Source organism: Ailuropoda melanoleuca, chromosome 14, assembly GCF_002007445.2.
Source record: "Ailuropoda melanoleuca isolate Jingjing chromosome 14, ASM200744v2, whole genome shotgun sequence".
NCBI lineage: Eukaryota > Metazoa > Chordata > Mammalia > Carnivora > Ursidae > Ailuropoda > Ailuropoda melanoleuca.
Window position 1 is genome coordinate 29,178,974 of NC_048231.1, and position 25,965 is coordinate 29,204,938.

The window sequence follows — 25,965 nt, forward strand, 5'->3', positions numbered from 1 at the left end:
CCTGTCCTTCTGTTAATCTCAACAGCAAAGCACCTAACCTCCCATTCCTGGGGAGTCTTCAGTATAGTGACCTTGCCTCAGGACACAGCCTTAGTTTAAGAGGTAGCGACTGAGTGCTTGCCTGTGTTGCCCTTTTAAATGTCTTACTCCTACCGAAGGTCTGCTCTGTGGGCTCCAGTTTTTATTATTTTACAAGTATTGACTTTCCATGAATTTGTACATCAAAGATTTTTTTTTCTTCTGTGTTCATAAAAAGTGAGATTGGAAAGTTATGGTTTCTGTCTCTCCCAATTACTCAGGGAAAATGAATACAAAATTAATTATGAAGAGACTGAATTATTTAGCATTATTTATCTTATCTTCTTTCACAATTGATAAAGCCAGGTTTCTACAACACTCAAATAAAAAAAAAAAAAACCAACAACAATGCCTCAGAGCTACAATTTTCTCGCCCAGTTTAGACTTGTCACAAATGAAGTTAAATCAAACCATGGCTGCCTCTGACCAACACCAACCAAGGGAAAAGCTGGCAATGGCCTGGCGAGTCTGGGGAGTGGGTGAAGACAGTCTTGACTAAAGGCCCCACCCTGGCATCATCAAATAATGGTTAACTGTTAGCACTGACTGTGAAAGCAACAAACCAGAAGTGATAGAAATCTCAGCATTTCTGGGGCGCATCACGACAAACTCTGAAGAACTGCCAACCCGACTAATAATGGATATCCAACTGTCAAGTTTCTAAGGAGACATAGTGTACACATTTGAAAAATTTTACTTCAATAATTCAGCTAATGAACTAAATTGACCACTTTAGCCTATGAGAGAAACAGAGATAAGGAGAATGCCCAAGAAAGCAAGAAAAAGTGCACAGTGATGAGCTCGCGTAGACTCCAGAAAACTTGCTTCGGTCAGGCAGAATGGCTTCGGCCCTAAGCTTCCTGTGGCAAAGCCATGCCCACAGAAAACCCGCTCAGCAGAAATCAGCAAGTTGATAGCAGGCAAGAAAAAGGACATTAGTGATCTTGAAAACTGCAAGCCTGCTGGACTCTGCACATGGATTTTTTTTTTTTTAATGTAGGCTCCATACCCGGCATGGAGCCCCACATGGGGCTTGAACTCATGACCCTGAGATCAAGACCTGAGCTGAGATCAAGAGTTGGACGTTTAACTAACTGAGGCACCCAGGTGCCCCTCTGCACATGGATTTGAAGCAGCCTCATAATCCCCATTCCCATACAGTGAACACCTGGTGAGGCTGCGAAAAGAAACCCAGAGACCCAAAAATGTCACCACGGGAACGCTCACAAAGCACTCCCCTTGTCAAAGCACCTCCATATCCATTAAGTCCATTTCTTTTCCATAAGGAAAGAAATATTAGACTGCTGACTCACTGACGTTGCCCACCTATTCATCCAGCTACACATCCATTCATCCAACTACCCAACTCACCCATCTATCCATCTGTCCCTCCATCCATCTATCCATCTGTCCACTCATCCATCTATCCACCCTAGTCACCCATCCATCCATTCATCTACTCATCCACCCACCCAACCACCTATCCATCCACCACTCATCCATCCATCCACGCTAGTCACCCATCCACCCACCTATCCACCCACCCATCCACATTACGCAGTACCTACTGTGAGGCCAGGACGTGTTCTAGCCACTTGGAGATGAAGGAATAATACAAGCGCCCTTCTTTCAGGAGCTCCCCACCACCCCACAAGACAGGGAGACCCAAAGTGATCATTATAGGGCAGTAGGAGCATGCCCTGAGAGAGGTATGCCAGGCTGTTACTGGAAAGCATGGACAGGCCTCCCAGACTACGCAGCTAAAACTCAGAATGCACTGAGGTCACTCTGGTTCCAATATCCTCTAGAGCTGAACCAAGAATATAGAGAAGGCTGACCAATTTGAACCTGGCCCATAAGACACATACCTTGTAACAATAACTACAGTTTATAAAGCATCTACTATTAAACATCCTGTCTAAGAGCATCCAGCAAAAGAAGTAAAGCCAGAAGTGAAATCCAGAGGCCCGGTCTCCCTACCATATCACCCTGCTGTCTTGATCTGTCAGTTCTTGAGGTCCCTTTAGTCCCGATTCTAGTGGCCATGAGATCAGTGTATTATCAAGAGAAAAAAATATACAAACCTGATGAAAGCTATTACCCAGGAGCCTCCTTTAGTTACACACATAGGAAGACCAACTTGTCCCAGTTTGCCTAGGATTGTCCTGGTTTTAGCACGGAAAGTCCCACATTCTGGGAAACTTCCCAGTTTCTGGCAAACCGGGATGGTTGGTCGCTCCCTGCCCACAAAACATACCACATTAACTTAAACTCAAGCTCAAAAGGGGAGAGAAAAGAAGAGTGAGATTGGACACCCTGTGCCACTGTGTATGCCAGACATGAAGGACACCGTGTCACGTCTTCCTTGTGGAGCAGCCCCGATCTCTGAACGGGGGAGGTCAGTTGCTGAAACATGCTCTCATCTCTTGTCAGGCTTGCTTTTCTCTGGAAGGTGTGAGAGCCCTTAGAAGTAGCCGCTCAGATCAGTTCTACATCTTCAGAAAGCCCTGCAGACAACACTGGTTTTCTTCCTGATACTTCTGTACCAGGCAAATGAGTTGGTTCAGTTGCTTGGGCTGAGGGTAAGAGTTAGCAAACAGCTGAGGGTCTCAGGATTAGGATGTAGTCGTGCAACTGGGATGTCTTTACAAATTGCCTCTTTGAATCCACTAGAGAGCAAAGCTTCGAGTTCGGATTCCACTCATAATTAAGAGTTAATTTTCACGTGCTATAACTATAACCCCGTCCCTTTCTTTTTTTAAAGTAGGCCTCACGTGAGGCTCCGAGATCAAGAGCTGCACGCTCCACAGACCGAGCCAGCCGGGAGCCCCAACCTCATCCTTTTGAGCTACACTGCTTTCTCTTTAAACAAAAAATTGTCAAACGATAGTAGACTTAATAGTAGAATTGTGGGGAGAAGATTTACAATACACAGCAAATAAGTGCTTCTCAGCCATGCGGTTTTTAAATATCCACTTACATTTAAGAAGCAATACAAATCATTCTTATTTACTTCAAATCATTCCCTTATAGATTTAAGTCTACAATGCACTAGAATAGTTCCAGTTAATGAATGTACTTGAAACAAAATAATTTTAGTCCTTTGAAAAATATTATTTATTTCACACAAATACTAATTTAGGTTAGCCTTCCCCAAAATGATCGTGTAGGTTAGCAGGACTTTATCATTCTTTATTCCCATATGAACTAATATTTTTAAAAATCTCTTCGAATTGAAACCTAAGTAAAAAAGGAACAGAAAGGAATTTCAGGCCAATGGAATGGCTGTTATATAACATGAAGTTATGAATTCTGGCAGCTCAAGGCCGACCACCACCATGGCTGTTTTTAGAGAGCTGGTAAGATGTGCTGATTTAAGAAAAGTGAAACAGATGTGATGACCGCTTTCGTAGGCATCCATGTGTGGGTTTGACAAACTAGGACTAGAGGACATAAAACTCCAAATCATTTGAAATGGAAATGCTTCTACACTCCGTGCTGAAGAACATTAACAAAAGCTTAGCACAGAGGAGGTCTGTTGGCAGATGTCAACTGCTACTTTGTGCCGTTAGCCAGTCTGGGACTGGCAAAGTGAAAAAGCCATCAGCAAGCCTGCTAGGAAACAAAAAAGAAAGGAGACAAGAGTCCCCCAGTAACTGAAGCCAGTGATAATGATTTCATGAGAAAAGAGATGAGTGCATGGTGACAAATCTGTAGGCAATCCCAGTTCGAAGGAAAGAAATCGAATGAAGGTTATTAGGTATTGAGAGGTCCTCATGAAATTTTCAGGTAAGTAACTAAGTTTCTAATACAATTCCAAGAAGTCAATGTGACTCAGATATATTCAACATGGCAGAATCAATACCAATTCAGGATTTGACACCATGGGGCTATACTTCCAGACCATGACTGGTTTGGGTGATTTATTACACCTGTAGTAAGAAACAAAATTAGGGCAGCATGGTATAGTAGGGACAAGGAAAGCTGAGTGGGAGTTAGGAGACCTCGATTCTATCCTGAATTCAATAGCTATGTGACTCTGGCAACTCTTTTTCCCTCCTGTGCATCTCGGTCCCTTACCTGCAGAAGATGTACCACTTGTTCTGTCGGCATTAATTGGCATGAGGATCAGGCTTGAGAAGGGATGGGAAAGAGCACTCAAGCACTCTCTAATTACAAGGCACTCTCCTAATTTCACGAAAATCACGATGGAGACAATCACAAGGTTTATGGAGTATGGTGGGGGTGCAGGGCCCTGAGACTTGCTGGCCTATTATTAACCAGTACTGTAGAAACATTAACCAGTATTTTAGATACTAATAACATAGCATTTCAGAAACTGTCCTAAAATCTGGCTTTTTTCATTTCACCATATAAAAATCTGCAGCATGACATGTTAAAAAAAAAAAGGCTAGAAAAGAATGATCCCTCTTTCTAGGGGATGACAATTGCCTTTAATAAAAGGAATCATCTCCCTAGACATACAGAGCATCCATCTTTTTAGAGCTGAAATCATTTTATCAGGCATGAATAACACGTGTCCACATGGATAAACAGAGTAAGAGTGTGGATTACATGGCGACAATTCAGGCAGCAAGTTTTGATACTGCATGTTCAGTGCTCAAGATGAAAGACTCTCAGGGGGAAAACACTGTTTACATAATCTTTATAAATATCTCTTCTTTTTATACTTATCATACTTTGGTGTCATTATGCACAGCCGAGTGAAAAGATGAACTCCCACTCACCTGTGAAACGCAAGAAGCGCCTTTCTCTGTAGGACCTCCTGCATCCCTCGCAAAGAAGCTAAGAAAAGGGTTCAATTAGTCAGTGGCACGGAAGATCAGGGAGTTTTTGACAAATACGAAGCTCATCATCAGAACTATACATTCAACTGGATCAACAGCAACACATTTCTGGCGCCTGCATGCCCAGTCCTCTCCAAGCCCCGGGCTGTGAAGCCCAGGCCAACCCCAGACCCTCGCACTCAGTGGGCACCATCGTGGAGCCATGCTGAGTGGAGAGTATGAGTTGGCCGGTCACCCTGATACCTGAGGCATCAGGGGCTGTTGTCAGAAGACTAGCTGGGAACTCCAGAGAGGAGCACATCTGCTCTCCAAGCACAGGCATGTGGCTTCTGGATGAGGATTGCCTCTATTGGGTAGTATAGAAGAGATACCAGCACCAACAGTGTTGACTACAGACGGCCTTCAGAGTTCCTTCTGACACTGAGAAGCTATGATACTGGGCCAAGGGAACTAGCTTAATGCCATAAAAGGCCCGTTTAAGTCACACTGAACAATGGCCAGGACCTTTAATACCTTGATGTAAACACAAGGGACAGACCAGGTAAACCCAACACTGATACTAGAAAATGAGCTGAAAAGTGTGAGGCCATCTTGCTGTGAGCCCTCACGTCCCCTGTAGACAGCATGTGAGAAACGGTGCCCTTTGGGTCTGTCAGGGGAACTACGAAGATACTTTTTACTGGGACAAGAGCAAAAGTCCTGGAGAAACTGCTTGTGGGTGGAACTGGGGAGGCCCTATCGAACATCGCTGCAGGGCAGATGCCCTCCTGCCATCACACTGGGAATGGAGGAAGGCTGTCCCAAAATGCCAGATGTGGCTGTAACCACAGAGAATTCAGAACAACAGTGACTGAGCGAGAGGCAACCTTAGGTGACCCAACTGAACTGTGAATGCAAGGTCAAGCAACTCTCCCAATGTTACAGGGCTCACGGGGGGTAGGGTCCACACTAGGAATCTGTATGGATGGATATAGGGCCTTATACTCAACACTTCACTGAAAGTCTACTATAGTTAAAACAAGGTGCTGGGGGCTGCCAGCATATCACGTGTGCATGAAAAATTAGCCAAAAAAGCCATTATTGCAAATAAATTGATACGTGAAACTTCTTTAAGGTCTCTGACATTTTATGGGAGAGGAAAGAAGGTTTTGGGGTAATTTGTAAAATAAACTACAGCAAAACTATAAAAAAAGAAAAAGAAAGCAAATACTATAAAAGTCAGGGGAGTGTTTTCTCTTCAGTGGGCCTGTGATCGGGACGGGGCACATGAAAAGTTCCCCAGGGGGCTGCCAAGGTTCTACCTCCTGAGAAGAGTGGTGATTACAGAGATCTCTGCTACATCCTAATTCATCAATTATACATTGGTTTTTGAAAACTTTTTTTTGTGTTCGTATTATATTTAACAATAAAATGTTAAAGAAATATTAAGAGTTCAGGAAAATAATTTATTAATTTATACTTCCTACAAACACATAATTGAAAACTTAATGAAGGACACAAAACATAATTAAGATTATTAAAAAATAGCCAGAGTCCCCAAGTTCTCTGTACATCCAAAATGCATGTCACCGCATGGGTATTTGGTAAGCTGCCGCATTGCATGTGTGTGCATATATCTGTGAATTAAAATGTACTAATAGAGAAGGGGCATTCTGCGCAATCAAGGGAAGCTTCCTGGAGGAGGCTGGCCCTAAACTCTTCCACATTCCTGTGCCTAAGATACAACATCTCCTCACACAGGACAGCCCAGCCAAGTGCTGGGGCAGATGCAGGTGCAGGCTGAGTTAGGGGAACCATCTCTTAAGGCCCAGCTCACCTTTACCTCACAGCTGATGCCCTGCACCTGTCAGATGGGCACTGTCTGCACCACCAGCACAACGCACCTGGTGCCTGGGACCTTTGTCCCTGCTCTCCTGCTCTCCGAGTCTCCAACCAGTCTGAGCAAAAAGGGCAGCCGCGGCAGGTTCCCACGTGATGGCACGCCTGAGTGACCCAACGTACATGGCCTCCCGTGACAGTCCTCTGTGCGGACTGTGGGAACCCTGCAGTGCAGACTTAGGCAGCCCAGCCCCGTGGCTCCCAGATCCCAGGGGGTGGGACTTCTCTCACCATCAGTGGCCTGCAGACTGTATGTGAGCCCCAGAGCTAAGTAGCCTTTGGCCTTGAACTCTGACGTTTTCTCTCCCGCATCCACGACGGTTTTGGCAAACTTCTCAGCCTCTTCCAACTGAAAAACCAGACAAGTTAAAAACAACAACGACCTGCAGAATTTCTAACATGAGTTCCCATAAGCATCTGCTGCCAAAAACAGATTTCTGATGAGTCACTGTGAAAATCACTCCCAAATCTTCCGACTCCACTGCGGTGATTCTGTTTTCTTTATTTGAGCCTCTCCGACAGTCCTCAGGGTTCCTACCTTGCCTTTTTTCTTTAACATTTTCCTTATTGCTTTTTCACCTTCTTTTCCAAAGTCATTTTCATTCTTGGGGGGTGGTTTTCTATCTTTTTCACCTTTATTTTTTAATAATTGGTTTTGTAATTAGGCCGTGTTAGGTATTCAGTGAATTTTATATATATATATATGTGTATATATATATATATATATATAATAAACTCTTTGAAACTCTTTGTGCTGGGTCCTGCCTTTTTTTTTTTTTTTACTGACAAAAAGATTAGATTTAGGCTTGGATTCTCTTTCCTATAAGCTCTTAACATGTTCAGAACTCCCGTTTACTTATTTTTTAGCACGCAGCACATGGACCTTGCATCAGCGGATTCCAACGAGAAAATGTGCACCTGTAAACCACACCCACAATAAGACCTTTGGCACAATTCATTAGAAGCCAGAATAAGATTCGTTCCTTCAAAATATGGCCAATGTGGAGGTCACTGAAGCTAGGTGAGAACACTCAGGAGCTCCTTATACTCTTTACTTTTGTGGAGTTTGGAAATTTTAATAATAAAAACATACAAAAGATATACAGAAAAGATTTGTTAGGCTCATCTTTAAAAAAAAAAAAAAAAAAGAGTCTGGTTTATTTTTGGCCTTAGAGAGATCTATGGGACAGTCATGAACAGTGGCCTAGCTGGAAGAGGCGCGACAGAGTCCTGGCTGGAAACTGGCATTTGCAAAAGCTGCAGGGTCTGGGCTGCTCCCCCGCCTGCTGCTGGGGCCTGAGTTGCTCCCTCGCCGGTGGCACCAAATCGTGGAATCCTTTATGGACCACGTGACACCTTCGCAGCTGTGAGTTTCAGGTGAGAGCCTGCTCTTTCAAAGTGTCTTTCTCCTTCCACATTTCCCCCAGTCAAATTTAGCAGAAGCAGAATGCTTTTTCCCAAGGCCTACCTTTGTCCTGCTGGGTGAGGATAAATGGAAAAAAAAACAGGCAGCAAGGACCTTCAAGGCACTGCGGTCTTTTGAGCAAATTCTTCTTATGATTAATCTTGATACGTAGTTAAAGAAGAGAAATTAAAACTGGATTGTATGTGGCAATAATCCGTACCACCACCTCAGGGGTTAGTCCGGGGTTTTCTATTTTCCGCTCAAATAGTATATTTCTGAGGTACCAGAACTGTTAAAAACCAGACTATTCCCCAGTTCAAATCTGGACAAGAATATCTGAAGAGGAAAGCCTATATGAAGGAAGAGGAATGAGCACAGCTGGTTTACACATGAGCTGCAGTAGAGGGTAGTTCTTTGCTTTATAGAAAAACTCAGCTCTGCTAAGAGTGAATCATTCGGTGGCATAAACCTTTTCAGTCCTGCACCCCCTGCATATACAGCAAGACTTATGTGAGCATGAATTCCAATTCTATTTCATCAATTAACTTTTGAAGCATATTCCCATGAAAAAGAAACACCTGGAGTGTCCCAGGAACATGATTCCTTTCAGTCCTAGGATGTGGGTGAGGCCTGAGGGAACCTGGGAGCCCGGGCTCTGAAGAGCCTTGTTTTTGTGTAGCTGATGAACTGCTCTTTTCTCTCAGTGCCTTGAGGTGGAAAAGGTTGGCAGTCCCGCCTGTAAACGCAGGGCCCCAGCCCTACTCACCCAGTGAAGGGAGCCCATGCACAGCTTCGCAGCGAGGAGCGGGATGGTGGCGTCGTCGGGCTTCAGACGGATACACTCTTTCAGCACCTTCACGGCCCGTGCAGACTTGGCAAAAGGAGATTACTTCTGTGAAACTCAAAAGTTTTTAATGGAACCCAACACTAAGGCCTTCCCTGAGGGGTTCTAGTTAGGATGCCCTCTTAATGAGGTTTTTCAACCTTGAGCCCAACCACGCTGGGGCCTGAGGATGGCGACAACCAGTGCTTGGGGCTCTTGAGTGACAGGGAAGTAAACTGTGGTTGGAACAAGCAGAGATGCTTCCCTGGAATTACCCTCATTTTCTTCCTTATTTGTATAGCCATTGTAAAAATAAGAAATAAAAAAAAAAGACAGTGAAGGCTTAAGTTATTATGAAAAATAAACTACATAATTTTAGAGCACACTATAATAAATTCCTGCCTCCACTTGGCCCAAATAATCTCATATCTCAGACTTCGTAAGTCACTAAATGGCCTGAATTAACAAGAACAATGGCTCCTCCCTTTACTGCACGGGTACTGCGTGGGGGGTGCTGCTCCATGCATCTTACGGGTATTACCTCATTTACCTATAACGGCTCTATGAGGGAAGGTGCTGTGATGCCTCCACTTGGCCGAGGAGGACGTGAAGGTACTAAGTGACCTGGCCTGGGTCAAGGCCTCAACCTCAGCACCTAGATTCCACAGCCCGTGCTTTCAACCAGTGTCAGACGCTGCTAATGTGGTACATCGCTAATGACTGCTAATGGCGTCGCCCTCCAGGAATACACTCATGCTTTCAGATAAGTGAAAGGGTCTGTGTGAAGAACCAGCCTTGGTTTAAGCCCTGTCTTCATATGACAATGTTAAAAGGGCCAGAAAAAGGCAAATATGTCAGATTTTTTCTTCTTAATGGTGTGTCCATGCTGGCTCCCATATCATTAAATTTGATCAATCTTTTATAAATGACCACAGGACACCTTCAAATAGTTGGTTTAGACTTCTTCAAGGTCTGATTTCACCCCTTGGAATTCCGAGACGTGAATGACAGGGAGGATGGCGCATCCCAAGGCACGACTCACTTTTCCCGCAGCCATGAGAGACAGAGCAAACTGGTACCAGAGCTGGAACTCCTCAAAGGCAAACTTCATGGCTCTTTCCAAGCACTGGTCAGAGAGAAGAACAATTGCAGACATCTGAGAACCACCAGGGGCACAACTGGACAACTGTGAATTCGTGTCTACGCACATTAAATCCTACAAAACTCCCTTCCCTTGAATGCTTAAAACAGAATCCTCTACCAAATCCCTCCTGAGGAGCCCCTACGGGGGGCTGTGCCAGAAGCCAGGGCCATCCACAGCTGACTACAACACAATCCTTGATTCTCAAGTGGTTTTTCATCCAGGACAAAGAAAGAGGCAGGGACACAAATAACTCAAACACAAGGCCCAGATGGACAAGTGCGCCAAGCATGGGAAAGTAATCACCGGATTCAGAAATGGCCTCCTGGAAAGATGCTCCTTGAGCTGGGCCTTGATTAATGAGAAAGAAAAAAAAAATGCAGCTATGATTTGGAAGAGGGGCATATGAACAGAGACATGGAGGTGACAGGGTACACTCTGACTTGACGATGGCAGGTGGTCCAGTATAAACCTAGCTTAGGGTGCACAGGCAGAAATGGGTGGAATTAAGCTGCAAGGCAGGTGTGGGCTGACATGGCAGTCCGTTCCAAGGATGTTCCATCTCCTTCCTCCATCTCAGCTTTGGTTCCCCTTCCTCTGTGTTCCTCAAATTCATAACTGTACATTAATGTCACTGTCTTCACTCTTCCTGCCCCAGCCCAGCCCAACCACTATGAGAAATGATCAAGGGCAAAAATTCTGACTTCTCTGTCACCTATGTACCTGCCTGGGTGGGCAGTTTACAAACATACTTTACTCTCCATCAGTGAGGAGCCTCTGGTTTCTGCACAGAGTGGTAAGGATCACATCAGAGCTTAGGAAGGTCATTTGGGGGGCAGGTTGTGTGATCAGAATGGAGACAGACCAGGAGAAAGGTGCATAGAATGGTTCAGGGACTTAAGAATGAAGAAATGTGTCTGAGTTAGAAGCGGTGAGACAGGCCACCCAAGGAAGGGGGCAGGATGGCTGGTGAGGTGTAGGGACTGAAAGAGGCCTCCAAAGTCTCTGGGAGCAGACCCATGGCAGAGAAGACCCTTGTGAATGCACATGTGTGCACAGGTGTGTGTTTATGAGAGAGAAAGAGAAAAATTTTAGAATAAAAGGAGAAAGCAGGAGAAAGGTTTTTTATTAATCAGCTTGGTAAGGAACATGGTGAGCTTGAAGTATCATGTGGTAACTTACTGGAGATAATTAGAGACAATCTGGGGCCTCAGGAGAAGATCTAACAAAAGACATACATTTGAGCTGAAAGAAATTAAAGGCATAAATAAATGGAAACACATCCCATGTTCATGGATTAGAAAACTTAGTATTTTTAAAATGTCAGTACTACTCAAAGTAGTACATGTATTCAATACAATCAATCCCTATCAAAATCCCAATGGCATTTTTTTTTTTTACAAAAATAGAAAAACCCATCCTAAAATTCATGAAATCTCAAAGAACTCCAAATGGCCAAAACAATCTCCAAAAAGAACAGAGTTGGAGGACTCATACTTCCTCATTCCAGAGCCTACCGCAAAGCTACAGCAATCAAAACAGCATGGTAGTGGCATAAAGACAGACCCCAAAGAATCCAAAGCAGGGACCCAAACAGGTATTCATACATCGATGTTCACAGCTGCATTATTCACAATAGCTGAAACATGGAAGGGACCTAATGTCCATCAATGGATGAACAGATAAACAAAATGTGATGTAAGCATACAATGGAATATTATCTAGCCCTAAATTTATTTATTTATTTTTTTTAAGATTTACTCATTTATTTTAGAAAGAGAAAGAGAGCACACGCAAGTGGAAGTAGGGGAGAGAAGCAGACTCCCTGCTGAGTGGTGAGCATGACACAGGGCTCCAGGACCCTAAGATCAGGACCTGAGCCGAAATCAAGAGTCGGATCTTTGACCGACTGGGCCACCTAGGCACCCCCATCTAGCATTAAATTAAAAAGGAGGGAAATTCTAAAAAGGAGACAGATGCTACCACATGGATGGACCTTGAGTACGTGGTGCTCAGTGAAATAAGTCAGTCACAAAGAAGGTAAGTATCATATGATTCCACTTGTATGATGTACTTAGAGCAGTAAAAATCATAGAGACAGGGAGCAGGATGGGGGGGGGTGCCAGGGGCGGGGGAGTGAGCATTTCATGGGGACAGAGTTCTAGTTTTACAAGATGAAAAGCATTCTGGAGATGGGCAGTGCTGATGACTGCACGACACTGTGGTTGTATTTAATACCACTGAACTGCACACTTTAAAATGGTTAAGGTGGTAACATATGTATTTTACCACAATAAAATAACTGGGGAAAAAGTACATTTGAGAAAACAGGGACACCATCGGAAGAGGTTGGAGAACATGAGAGGAGTGCTAGCAGGGAGGGCAGCTGGGGCAGGACCTCGGGAAGCATCTAGACTTCAAGGCCGGGAAAGGAGACCCAGACGGGGGTCTCAGTGTGGAGACAATGAGAGGGTCAGAGCACTGGAGGCCCGGAGGCCCCGGATCAGGCAGTGGGCGGCTGAGCTCTGGGAGCACAATTCTGGGGGGCGCTGGAGGGCACCACCCGAGGAACAGAGAAAAGAAGGTGAGAAGTAAGGACAGGATGTGTGAAGCACGTGCCTGCAGGAGAAAGAACGGAGACTTATCTACACTCTGTCTTTCCATGGAAGCAACCTGAGACGAACAAGCAGACAAGGCCCCTGGTGTAAGGCGTTCTCTTCAAAAGGCAGGCTCTAGAAGATGAAGAGGAGGGCCCCTTCCTAGCTGTCTGACCCAGCCACTGTCTTCTTGGCAAAGATGGGATGAAGTGGGCGTGGGAGCAGAGAAATGGAATAGGGCTGGGAGCTTTTAAAAGGATAAAAAGACTTTAAACAACAATTCCACCCTGAGGGGACAGAACGCTGAAATCAGGGTCACCTTGGGGACTGGGGTGTGGGGCACTGGCATCCCCAGCACCGGGCTGCCAGTTCTCTCTAGTGATGCTCTGTGGCCAGCCTGGGGCAGAGGGAGCGACAATGGAAGTTTCAGGACTAATGGATGGTCTCACAGGGAGGGGCAGGTGGACACAGGAGCCTCGGAGAGGCTGAGAGACTGTAGGAAATGATAAAGGCAGAGTGAGGAGGTGGGAGAGAATTTTGGGTGGTATTTACATAGAAGGTCCCAACAGTCTGGTAGCTGGTTTATTGTGAAAACCTGCCCTAACAGAAATATAATAAAAAGTGAAGTAGTTAACATTTCATAAGCACCACCTATATGCCTAGTGATGGGATGGGAAGGGCATCTGCCGATCCCAAGCAAGATGAACACTTGGTCCCTCATTTTGATCACATTGGCAACGTGCTTAGCCAAAATCTGTGGACATGTGACTTCCTTCTGGACGCTATGATGTCAGCAGAAGCCACGGGTGGGGGGAGGCCTCCAGCAGGGGTGTCTAAGAGGAGGGCTGTCCCAGCTGGCACACACTGTCCTCAGCCCTGGCCTTCTCACCTGGGCCACCAGGAATGGTGGGAGCATGAGAAGGAGACCCACTCTCTAGAAGGGCTGAGCAGAGAGAAAGCACTGGGTCCCTGAGGCCATGATGTGCTGTGGCTGTGATTGCAGCCTCTCACCAGACTTCTTGTCATGGGGGAAGAAATTCACTCTGATTTGGTTAAGTCACCGTGAGTTGGTTTTGCTAATTACTTCTGGCTACACCTATCACTAACACAGACTTAACTAAACAGCGGAGCTGGGATCTGAACATTACCCCGAGCCCTCTTAATAGCTCTGCTATACTGATAAGAACAGGTAGTCCTTAAGAAGCCCTCGCTGTGCCCTTAAGAAGCACCTTGGGAACGAAAACTAAAGACTTTTGATGAAAAGATCAAGTAGGCAAGAAGCACAGAGGGGGACCTTATCCAGGTGTGGGGTGGAATGGGCTGGCAAGAAGTGGGGGAGGACAGGTGCTATGGAGAGAGCACCAAGTGATGAAAAGCCAACAATACTTAGAAATTGAGTCGGGGGATAAGAGATGGTGGGGGAGGAGGAACCAGGAATCATGATCACATCGCAGAAATTAGGCAAAAGAGCCAGTGGGTGGAGAAGGCCCTAGATGACGATCAAAAATGAGGTTTGTCCTAACAGCTCTACGCAACCAGCTCATTGCGATATAACCACTAAGTACTTAAATATATACACAGAAACATTTAATGTTTAAGCGCTTTTCTTCCCCCTATTGCTAAGAGAAATGATAAATATCAACTGTTTTCCCAATAAACAAAAGGAGCTCAGCCGTTCCAACAGCCTGCTCTGAATCAGAAAGCTAGATGCTATAAATAAGTGGCATCCTTATTTTCTTTTGTGCCAAAGGCTAACATACTCATTATACTCACCGAAAAACACTTACTGGAAGTCTAATTGCTATAGAGCTCCAATCCATGTTCTATCAGCCATGGTACCAGGAAAATACCAGCTCTCGTAAGGAGCAGAGCCAGAGAATCCTGGGGCTCCGAGGGAACTTGAGAGCCATCCAGTTGAAGTCCCCAAAGAAGAGGACATTTGTCATTTCGGCTTCCTCTCACCTCAAAACTCTTCTGATTTTTTTGTTTGGGGATTTGGGGGGGTGCACCCTAGATAGGAGGAAAGCAGCCTCTCTGCCTGCCAGTGAGAAAGCCTTGAATGACGGAAGCAGAAGCGTGTCACGTGATGCAAGCACGTGAGCCAATCAGATGCTCCTGCCAGAGCTCCGCCTCTGGAGCGGGGAAGAGAGGGGCTGGGATGTTACTCCCAGTGGCAGGGCTTGGGGCCACAGGACCAGCAGGGTCGGTGGAGGCCCTGAAGCCAGTGGTGTCCTCCCAAACCGGGCACGGACCTTGCCTTCTTAACTTCTGCTCACGCCTTCTGTGGATCCTGTGAGCACTACACACGGATGAATGCCTCTTCTGCCTGAGTGAACTAGTCGGGTTCTGCTACCTACAACCAAGGCCCTGAACGTACACCCAGGCTCTTACAAACAACCCCTGTCTCCTGGCCCCCAAGCAGTTGTACTACTTCTGCCTGAGAAGCTTCCGGAATAGGGAATTCGGAACAGTAGCTAGAAGTCAAGTCAGGCACCACCACAGACTGAGTGTGGGGATTCGGACAAGCTGATGAACCTCTCTATACCCAGATTCCTCACCGTAGAGTGGGAAATGCAATAGTAATTAACAGAGAGAGTTATCAGGAAGATTAAATTAGTTAATACAGATAAGCAATAAGAACAGTACCTCAGATATGGGCTACTAAGTGCTAGATAAAGGTTAGCTATTAGCTGTTTTTTAAAATTTAATGTTCGTAAAAGTTCAAATTTATAATATATCAGAAATCATTACTTACTTTACAAAATGCTTCCTCATCTTAGCAAAGGATTCTATGTGAGATCCTTGAAAATAATACACAACTTTACAGAACCAGACTGGAATATATGTTTATTATCTATTTCCTTAACAAGTGGTATGGACTGAATGTCTGTGTCCCACATTCAAGTTGAAACCTAATTTCCAATACAATGGTGTTAAGAGGTGAGGCCTCTGGGTGGTGATGAGGTCATGAAGGTGGAGCCCTCAGGAATGGGATTAACACCCTCATAGGAGAGGGGAGATCCCTTACTCCCTCCACCATGGGAGGACACAGGAAGAAACCTGCAGTCTGCAGCCCAGAAGTGGGCCCTCACCAGATATCCAATCAATTGGAGCTATGATCTTGGACTTCTGGCCTCCAGAAATGTGAGAAATGAATGCTTATTGTTTATAAGCCCCCCAGTCTGTGGTATTTTGTTAAAACAGTCTGAATAGACTAAGACAACCATTGTTAAAACAGTCTGAATAGACTAAGACAACCAGCCTTTGGATAACACTGACTATGTAGCCAGGAGCATTTCTTTTCTTTTTTCTTTCCTTCTTTCTTTTTCCTTCCTTCCTTCCTTTTTTTTTTTTTTAAGATTTCTTACTTATTCATTTGAGAGAGAGTAAGAGAGCATGAGCAGGGGAAGGGTCAGAGGGAGAGAGAGAAACAGACTCCCGGCTGACTAGGGAGCCCGAGGCAGGGCTTGATCCCAGGACCCTAAGATCATGACCTGAGCTGAAGGCAGATACTCAACCGACTGAGCCACCCAGGCGCCCCCGCCAGGAGCCATTCTAATTGCTTTACAAGAATTGCCCCAGTGCTCGTCCTAACAACCCTACAAGGACAAGCAGGCACCGTTAAGGTCCCCCATTTACAAATGAGGAAACTGGAGCACAGACTCCAGTATGGGGTCCCCCGCGTGACTATGTGGGGTCTCAGAATGTTGGTGGAAGAGGCAGGACCTGAATCCAGGCAGTCTGGTTCCAGAGTCGGAGCTCTGAACCACAACACTCTGCTGCCTCTGCGACTTTAATTACAGACATGCCACTCACGCTTAACTTATCAGGCCCACTCATGCTGCATAAAGCAAAGTATAGCTAAATAAAAGGCCCTTAAAAACGCCACATGTTCCCTGAACTATTTTGGAGATTCAGCAATATTTTTTACTGCTAATGGGGCCCTTGCTCCCACGGCCTCTTTGGGCTCCCCGAGGCACAAAGCACTGAGGCCTTTCCAGCTTGCAGAATTTTCGAGAAACCTCACAGACTCCACGAAACCCACCAGCACCACAGCCCATGTCAAAGGCACCAAGGTTGTGTTAGTCAGGCATTTCCCCTCGCTGCCACGTCTTTCACAGTTTGGACCTCCCAGTTTGGACCTCCTTCCCATAACTAAAATGACCCATAGCTCATAGTAAGTCACAGGTGTGTCATAAAGAGAGTCTGGAAATACAAGCCAATGACTACAAATTAGCCCTTCACCCCCAGTTCTGAGGTGTTTGAGCCAATGGCTCTGTGCTCCTGGGGCTCTTGGCATTTTATATATAGTGATGACTCGTTTGCTCTGAGAAAGTGCCCAGAGAGCTCTAGGTGCTTCTGAAAGCCCAATGCCAAGCATACCGCTTGGCTAAGTATCATGTCCTCCCCTGTGTTCCTGTAAACATCAAGAGTATACAGCCCCTCAGCAGCTCAGGTCAACATACCTCAGTAACAAAAGGAAGCCCTCTCCCAATGAATGCATCTGAGAATAAAAGGCACTTGGGCTGACCGGCATTTGTTATCCAGAGCTTTGGCTCCTCAGATTTGCTCACCCAGTTCTGACTAGCCCTTTGAAGCACCCTAATCATCTCTGTATATGACAAAGGAAAAATTTCCAGTTTTAATGGACTGGGGGAGATTGCAATCAGAATATATGCTGTAAAATGAAGTGAAAAAAAAAAAAACATTTGCATTTCTGTAACGGCTCCAGTCTGAAAGAAGGACCAATGAAGTGGACTTGCGAGAACCATGGGTGTCTGTGCACCGGGGGCAGGTAAGAGGCTGCTTCTGTTCCCTGGCCCCACGTGGCTGGTGGCTGGGAAGGGGACAGCAGCAGCATGAGGCCAAGCGAGAGCAGTACATGGTAAAGGTTCTGGCCCTGGAGCCCACTGCCCAGGCTTCATCCAAACTTCCAACTCACCAACCAACCCTGTCGCAGGGTTGAGCGAAGCAACGCACGTCAAATGCTTAGAAGAGTGTCTGCCATGGAGCCAATGCGATAAACGTGTTACTGTTGATGGTGCTTTTATGAAACAAAGAAGTGGCAGATGCTGAGGGGCTCGGAGTTTGACCTGAGGGGGAATGAAGGGGAGAGAGAGGGGCCCTGGGAATGGCATGGGGATGCTGGTGGATGGCAAAGGAAGGACGGAAAGGGAGACGTGACAGCGAGATTCCAGCCCTATGCACTTGCGGTGTTCAGTGCAGAGGCAGCAGTGTGGCCTGGGCAGAGGGATAGGGGGCAGATGCCTGGGTCCTGCACACCAGCCAGCAGGCGACACCCCCGAGCCACCTCCCTTGTGAGAAAAGAAGGGGGCTGTGGCAGTGGTGTTATTTCTACCAGGAAAGACAGGTCCATTCACCTTTGTCACACTTCTGCCACCTCACTAAATCCCAGATAACGTTCATGTAATACCACGAATATTTGGTAGAACAATAATTAGACTCTAAATGGCACCCTAATCATTTAAGTGAGGTCGTCAAAAATGCCACCTGTGAAAATGTTGTTTCCTTTTGGGAGCAAAAGCTCCTCCTTTCTGGTCCTTATTTTGGCTTTTCATAAACCAGCCACCTCTGAGGGGGGTCCAGGAATGAGAAGTTCTTCTGGCACAAGGAAGGGATTTTGCAATTACCTTCCTAGTACCCAAATCCCAATTATATGAACCGGGTGCGTGGCAGTGACAGCTGGGCGATAACCACAAGCAAGGAAAAGCCAAAGCCTATTTTTGGAATTCAAGAGTGAGATTCAGCAGCCAACACCCAGGGGGGAGGGGTTAGGAATAAAATAATCAGATACCCCTCAAATTTAGCCTGCAGCTTATGTCAATAATCCATCAGCATTAAAATAGAACAAATAACACAGCAAACTGCCTTCATTATTCACCTCTGTGGGCAGGTTGGCCATGTCCTAAAATTTCTCGTAACAGAGATCCTTCAATTGGTTAGGAGAATTTTCTTTTCTACATCATATACCCTTAATGAGTTAGTTGATAAATGCAATCTTTTGCAGTTGTGTAAAACTGTGGGTTTTTTTTTTTTTTTAACTTTAACGTGGTACATGTCTTTACTTTTAGCAGTGAAAAATGATCTAAGCAATTGGGACATTTGGGACCACTATCTTTCGGAGATTCCCCATTCTTCTTTACAGATGAGGAAACTAAGACCCAGAGAGAAGACAGGACCCGCCCAGGGTCACACAGTGGCAGACCTGAAATCAGAGCTCTCGTGCTCAGTTCCGAGCCCTGGTTTCTAAACTAACCACAAATAAAAGTACACATGACAGGGGAGCTTGAGGGCTCTACTCTACGAGAGTCTGGGTCCAGGAAAAGCTTCAGTCATGCTTATGGGACTCTCAGCTACAAAGAAACGTTCCCCCTTCCCCAGGTTTTGAGGAAATAGATGATGCCCATCAAGTCTTGCTTAATAAGCTTTCTCCTCTGCAAAGAGAAATAAAATAGAGCAAACCCCACATCTCTGCCTCCAACCATTTCTCTTTTCACGTTCAAACACCAATACTGCTCCAAGCAGAGGTTTCTCAAAGCTTTATTGCTTTGGCAAATGCCGAAATGAAAGGCTACCACTGCTTCTGGCCATAGTGGGAGGAGTAGAGTGTGGGCTGTTCTTCAAAGGTCACGGACTTTATTATACAATTTGAACGTTGGCTGCCATTCTCTGGCACGCTGTCTGCTCAACTATATGAAACAACTCGATCAAGTCTGCCTAGCGAGTGAAGGGTCTCCAGGGTCCTACTCAAATACTCTTCCATCTGTTCTTGTGCTCATGTGGCTGCTCCTTGTTAGTCCTGCAAAATCAATCACTAAATTCAAGAAACGGGTGTCTGTTTGTCTACGGCCTCCTCCACCACTGCCTCTCACCTTGGGTCTTTGTGTGTTTTCAGTCTGCCTGCTCTGGCTGGGGGCACTGGGTATTTGCCCTTCAACCGGGGCTGTTGCTTTGCCCTCGCAAGGACGGAGGGAGGGAAGGGAGGAGTCAAGGTAACGGCAGCCCAGGGGCGTGTCACACACAAAACAGGTGCTCAGTTGAATGAAGGGATAAACCTGGGTCAAGTGAGGATCCATTCTTCCGGATATCCTCTAAGGGGCCACCCGAACAAAAGAGCACTTGGGAAGAGTACATGAAAAATGCTGAGAATCTGAGGTCTATGCACTATGGATGGCCTGAGCGCCAAATCTGACCTGCGGCTTTTTGTCCTAGAGTCCAACAGCTAAGAGTCATTGCATAGATGAACATTTGCCAGCAGTTTGATGAGAGTAAATACTAACTTTGAGCCCAAATGAAGTGAAATGTTATCCTCCAAAACCATCCCATTCTTCTTATTAGTGGACCCGTATTACAGAAAGTTGTACTCACTATTGTATTTTGAATTTAATCAATAAAAATTCTGCGGAAATTTGTTTCCTCTCTTGTCATACCTACATAATATCCTTGATTTTGCCTCTTGGTTCTCAAATCTTTAGTGTCTGGCTCTCTTTGCAGAAAAGTGTGCCAACCCCCAAACTAAAGGCATGGTATACTTTGTGCTAAAGGGAAGAAGACAATGTAACAGTTGCTCTCAATTTGCCCTCTTGTTCCAAAGAGACGGAACAGGTGGAACTTACGGGGGACAAGCTTCGGATCCATCCTTCCTACTAACCAGAGAGGAATGGAATGGTAGTATTATATATCCATTGCTGTGCTAGTTCATACCTATTGTCTCACCAAGCTTCATAACTACCTCTGAGGTAGAAGCCCAGAGTGGCTAACTTTTTCCAAAATCACAAGCTAGCAAAGAGTAGTGCCAGGATTTGAACTCAGATACGCTTTGACTCCAAGGCTGGTTTTTTCCACTATTCAATGAAAGACCCTACCAGGGGTCAAGCATTATCTTCCAGGGTAATTACAGAGGGACTTTTACTTGAGAAAGCAGACTATCAACACCACTGATAAGAACAGTAACATGCACTTGGCATACACTCTCTCTTCAATCCTTACAATAACCCTCAAAGGGAGGGTCTATCATTATCTGTATTTTCCCCATAAGGGGACAGGTTTAGAGAGGTAAAGGAATCTGTCCAAGTTCATACACAGCATATAAAACAGCAGAACTGAGATTCAGAAGATGATCTGATATCAAAACATGAGATATTGTTAGGACAACACCGTCCAAATGATCCACAAGGTCAACACAATCTCTATGAAAATTCTAACAGTCTTCTTTGCAGAAATGGAAAAGCCATCTTCAAATTCACGTGGACTTGCAAGGGGCCCCGAATAGGGCAAAACAATCTTGAAAAAGAGCAAAAATGGAGGAGTCACACTTCTTGATTTCAAAGCTTATAACAAAGATACAGTAATCAAAACTGTATGGTACTGGCATAAGGATAAACGTATAGACCAATGGAATAGAGCTGAGATCCCAGAAACAAACCCACGCCATCTATAGTCAATTGATTTTTGGCCAGGGGGTCCAGTCCATTCAAAGGAGAAAGAACAGTCTCTCAACAAATGTTGTTAGGACAACTGGATTTCCACGTGCAAAGAATGAAGTTGGATCCCTACTTAAAATACAGAAATTAACTCAAAATGGATCAACATACTAAATAAAAAAGCAAAAACCATAAAATTCTTACAGGAAAACATAGGAGTAAATCTTCATGACCTGGGATTTGGCAATGGATTCTTAGATATGACACCAAATGCATGAGCAACAAAAGAAAAAAAAATGGACAGAACAGATTTCCTCAGAACTAAAAGCTTTTGTGGATCAAAGGACATTATCAAGAGAATGGAAAGATAGCCAACAAAATGGGAGAAATATTAACAAATCATATCTGTTCAGGTTTTATTATCTACAATAAATGAAAAATTCCCATAACTCAACAACAGAAAGACAAACAACCCAAATTAAAAATGGGCGATGGTCTTGAATAGATATTTCTCCAAACAAGACACATTAAATGGCCAAAAAGCACATGAAGAGATATTCAACATCATTAGTCATTAGGAAAACACAAATCAAACCCACAATGAAATACCATTTCACACCTACTAAGATGGCTATGACAAAACAAAACAAAACAGAAGTAACAAGTATGGACGAGGATGTGGAGAACTTGGAACTCTTGTGCTCCGCTGCTGGGAATGGAAAATGATGCAGCTGCTATGAAAAATAGTTTGGTAGTTCTTTAGAAAGTTAAACACAGAATTACCACATGAGCCAGCAATTCCACTCGTGGATATATACTTAAAAGAACTGAAAACAGGAATTCCAATATGTGTAAGCCAATGCTCGTCAGAGCATTATTCACGATAGTCAAAAGCTGGAAACACTACACATGTCCACCAGTAGATGAACAGATAAACAAAATGTGGCCTATACATACAAGGGAATATTATTCAGCCAAAACAGGAATGAAGTCTGATACACGCTATCAGATGTGTTATCACAACAGAGTGGAACCTCAAAGACATGAAGCTAGGTAAAATAAGCCAGACATAAGCCACAAGTATTGCGTGCTTCCATTTACATGATGCAAACTCACAGAGCCAGAAAGTAGATGAGAGGTGACCAGGCTGCGGGGTGGCGGGAGGAGGGAATAGGGAGTTATTGTTTGATGGGTAAAGAGTTTGTTTTGGGTGATGGAAAATTTGGAAATAGTCATGAAGGTTGCACAATACTGTGAATGTAATGAATGCCACTGAATTGTACACCTTTTAAAAAGGTTAAAATGGCATATCAAAAATCATTGAGGGCCATAAAAAGAGAGCAATGATACTTAATTCAAGAAATGCTTCCATAATGGTGGAAACCTAGGTGCCAGTGGCCATGTCAGTAACTGAGATTCTTTGGGGCAGGCCTGCCAGGTCCTGGTCCCTGCTGGGTGACCCCCAAAGCGGGACCAGAGTTGGGATCTGTACAGTGCTCTGCCCCACACTGGGCCCAGCTCTTTCTCTGTTACCTGTTCCCCAGCTACATGACCTTCAGCCTTTGGGCTCACCTGGGGAAGATCTACTCATTGCATATCCAGGGAAAGTTTATCTCAAAAATCAAAGGAAAGGGAGTGGGATGAGAAGGTACATTGGCTTTGAAGCATTGGTTTATTCAGGTTTTTACTGAACACCTCCCATGAACTAAACATTCTGCCTTCATCTCTCAGAAGTCTGCGGCTCTGTTGGTCAGGTTGCACCGACACCTCCTAGGGAGCCTGGCACCCAGGTCAAGGCTGGGCTTCTGCAGTCCAAGTGGGGCTGCACGAAACACCAAATGCTAATAGAAACTGACAAATGGTAGGCCTGGTAAGCAGACTTAGTTAGACGTTCAAGTGTTTTTCACAATGCTCCCTGATTAAATAAGTGTTTGGTTTAGGAACGTGTAAATGTCCCTTTGGTACAAGCACCAGCCAGACAGCTCTACCCACAGAACTATAATGTTGTTGAGATTTACCATAAACAAATGAATATGAGTTCAACAGGGAAGATAAAAATATCATTTCTGTCTCTAAAGCTGCCATAGCTATGTAGAGGGGACACATACACCCTTCTAGAGGGACCCCATAACATTCTGTCAAAATGGAGCCATTAATAGTCAAATTCAAGAAACAAACCTACTTAGCAGTTTGGGTTCATTCTAAAAAACAGAGGAAGCAGAGTGCTTGTTGCTTTACTTTTAATAGCATGGGTTGTCATGCCAACTAGTGCTGCTGTTTAAATTGAAGGGGGAAGAAAGAAGTGTTCCTTCCTACACAAACCTTTCAGCGGGGCTCACAATTAGTCTTTTAAAAACATGAAAACTCATCGCACTGGAGATATGGTAAACATTGTGCTTATATTTAAACCTGTCAGAATGAGGATGTGATAAACCCCTGGTTTGTATTTCCTTTGTACCATGCTCCTCGCCCAGTATCTGGCTGTGCGGTGCCCTAAAAAGAAGAAAGGCGTTCTGTGGGCACACACAAAGGCAGCCAGTCTTGGGATGGGAGAGGAGTCATCCAACAGGAAAACACACAACTGAAGAAAGAGACAGAGAGGACAGTTTTCTCGTGAGAGTGGCTCTGCTCCCCTTGAAGTCACAGTTCCTAAAAGGCTGGGTCCGCACCATGCTGCAGGATACACCAGAGGTGTCAACCACAGGGGGAGAGAAGATGACAAGACATGCTGGGCACCGTGGCAGGGGGACTCCGTCCTTTCCCCCGGTGGTGCAAGAGTGCCGAGGGGCCCAACTCAGCTGGGGAGGTGAGCCAGCAGAAGGAGATGTGTCTGATGTGGCGTGTTGATGTTGGCTGGAGACAAGAGAAGGCAGCAAAGTCTGAGGCTCTCCCAATAGCCTGGTCATTGTTAACTTCTGTTTATAAAAAGTTCCAGCTGGTATAAAGGAAAATCTATGCAGTGTTGCTGAGGCAGGGAGGATCTGCTTACGGACCAGCCGAAGGGGGATGTGGCAGGAGCCCATCAGCAAGGGGCAAAAGAAGTCTGTCCCAAGACATTATGGGGCTGACAACCTGACATCCTCTGTTTGGCATCCTCTCCTACCTTTCCTCTGTGAGAGCAAGCCCTTGGCTCCCGGAACCTAGACCTCATGCCCTCGTACCCCCATAGTCTTGAGGATGAAGGTGTCTCTCTGCTCTGAGATTTTTTTGAGTCCTATCAGCCCTTGAGGAGCCAATTCATGTACCAGCCATTCCTACTCTCTCAAGGGCATCCCAGCCTCCAAACATGGCTGCACCCTCTTAGTCTATTCACCTGCAAGGAACATGCCTTGCACTAACCAGTCTTCTCTAATAGGTTGTCTTTTCGTTGTCTTTCTGCTTGATCTCCCAAACTAGAGTGGAAGTTTCTGGAAGCCAAAAGACATTTTTCTGTACACTTTGCTGCTTCCCCTGTGCCCAGCAACTCCTGGGCATACGGCGGGAACAGCGCAGCAGCACACAGCTGCTGTGTGATGAGCTCCACTTACTATCATGTAGTAAGTGCTGGGCTCTGTTCTGAGTACCTTACATGGTTTAACAAATAGCCCCACAATGATCTGAGATAGGTATGATTATTGTCCCCATTTTACAGAAGGAAAAGCAAGGCATAAGGGGTTAATGACTTGCCAGGATCACACAACTGTAATCTGTGAGTGGCAGACCCAGGACCCAAACCCATGCTCCCGGACACAAGGGCCTGGGCCCAGGACACACTAGGCTGATGACCTGGGTTTGGGGGCTGAGGAGACAGAGACAGGGTGGAGTGGAGGGGAGAAAAATTAGTGGGAATATCTACAATAACACACATATGACATTATCCCATTCTTTGAAACGTACATAAATGTACATGCATTTACTCATAAAGAGATACATGAAAAGATGGTCTCTACAATGTCAATGGGCAGTCTATCTCAGGAGGGTGGGACTCTAAGTGACTTTTATTTCCTTTTCCATACTTGTCTGGATTGTTTGATTCTTCAAGGAGTCTGCAAGGGGCGGCATATTGCAAAAAAGATAACTGATGAAGTCACTTTCATTATGGGAGGAAAAGGAAAACAAAACAAAACAAAAGAAAAGAAAAAGAAATAAAAAGGGGGGGATGGGAAGAGCCATTGAGTATTTCTGCACAGAAGGGTGGCATGCCACTCCTGTGTCTTAGAAAGATCGCTTTGGCGACAATGCAGGAAGGAGGTGAAGACAGACGGACTATACTACCGTGATGAATGATAGCAACAATCATCACTAACACTCACAGGGCCCCCAGAAGTAGTACAGGAAGTTTAAATCCAGCTGCCCCCACAGCAGCTCTGCTCACCAGAGTCAAATGCCCCCACCGCATGAAATGGATGAACAAATTGTGCTGGATCTACACAACAGAAGTTATTCAACCACAAGACAGAATGAGATCCTGATATGGGCTACAAAACGGATGACCTTGAAAACATGCCGCTGAGACCAGCCAGACACCAAAGGTCATTTACTGGATGGTTCCGTTTATAGGAAGTACCCCAGATGGGTAAATCCACAGTCAGAAAGCAGATTGGTAGAGGACAGGGACTGGGGGGGGGGCAGGGGGCAATTGTTTACTGGGGATGGGGTCTCCTCCTAGGATTTGATAGAGGTGATGCCTGCACAGCAGTGAATGTACTGAATGCCACTGAATTATATACTTTAAAATGGTTATGTTTATGTTAAGGGAATTTACCCCAGTTAAAAAATACAGTTAGCCTTTTAACCTAAAGCTCTGAGAAA

The 25,965-nt window shown here is 45.2% G+C and overlaps 1 protein-coding gene across 11 annotated transcripts in view; it reads right to left on the reverse strand.

Annotated features, from left to right (window-relative positions):
- TTC7B (tetratricopeptide repeat domain 7B) overlaps nucleotides 1-25,965 on the reverse strand; it is a 226,892-nt gene that overhangs the window by 96,694 nt on the left and 104,233 nt on the right. For all 11 annotated transcript variants that reach the window (XR_004620268.1, XM_034642624.1, XM_034642623.1 and 8 more), the window contains 4 exons: nucleotides 10,035-10,118; nucleotides 8,936-9,040; nucleotides 6,996-7,113; nucleotides 4,827-4,884 (listed from right to left, as the gene is read on the reverse strand). Coding sequence is in view for 10 of the 11 variants with exons in the window: in XM_034642624.1 (XP_034498515.1) it covers nucleotides 4,827-4,884; nucleotides 6,996-7,113; nucleotides 8,936-9,040; nucleotides 10,035-10,118 (365 nt within the window). In the remaining variant the exon portion in view is untranslated. The remainder of the gene's footprint in view (nucleotides 1-4,826; nucleotides 4,885-6,995; nucleotides 7,114-8,935; nucleotides 9,041-10,034; nucleotides 10,119-25,965) is intronic.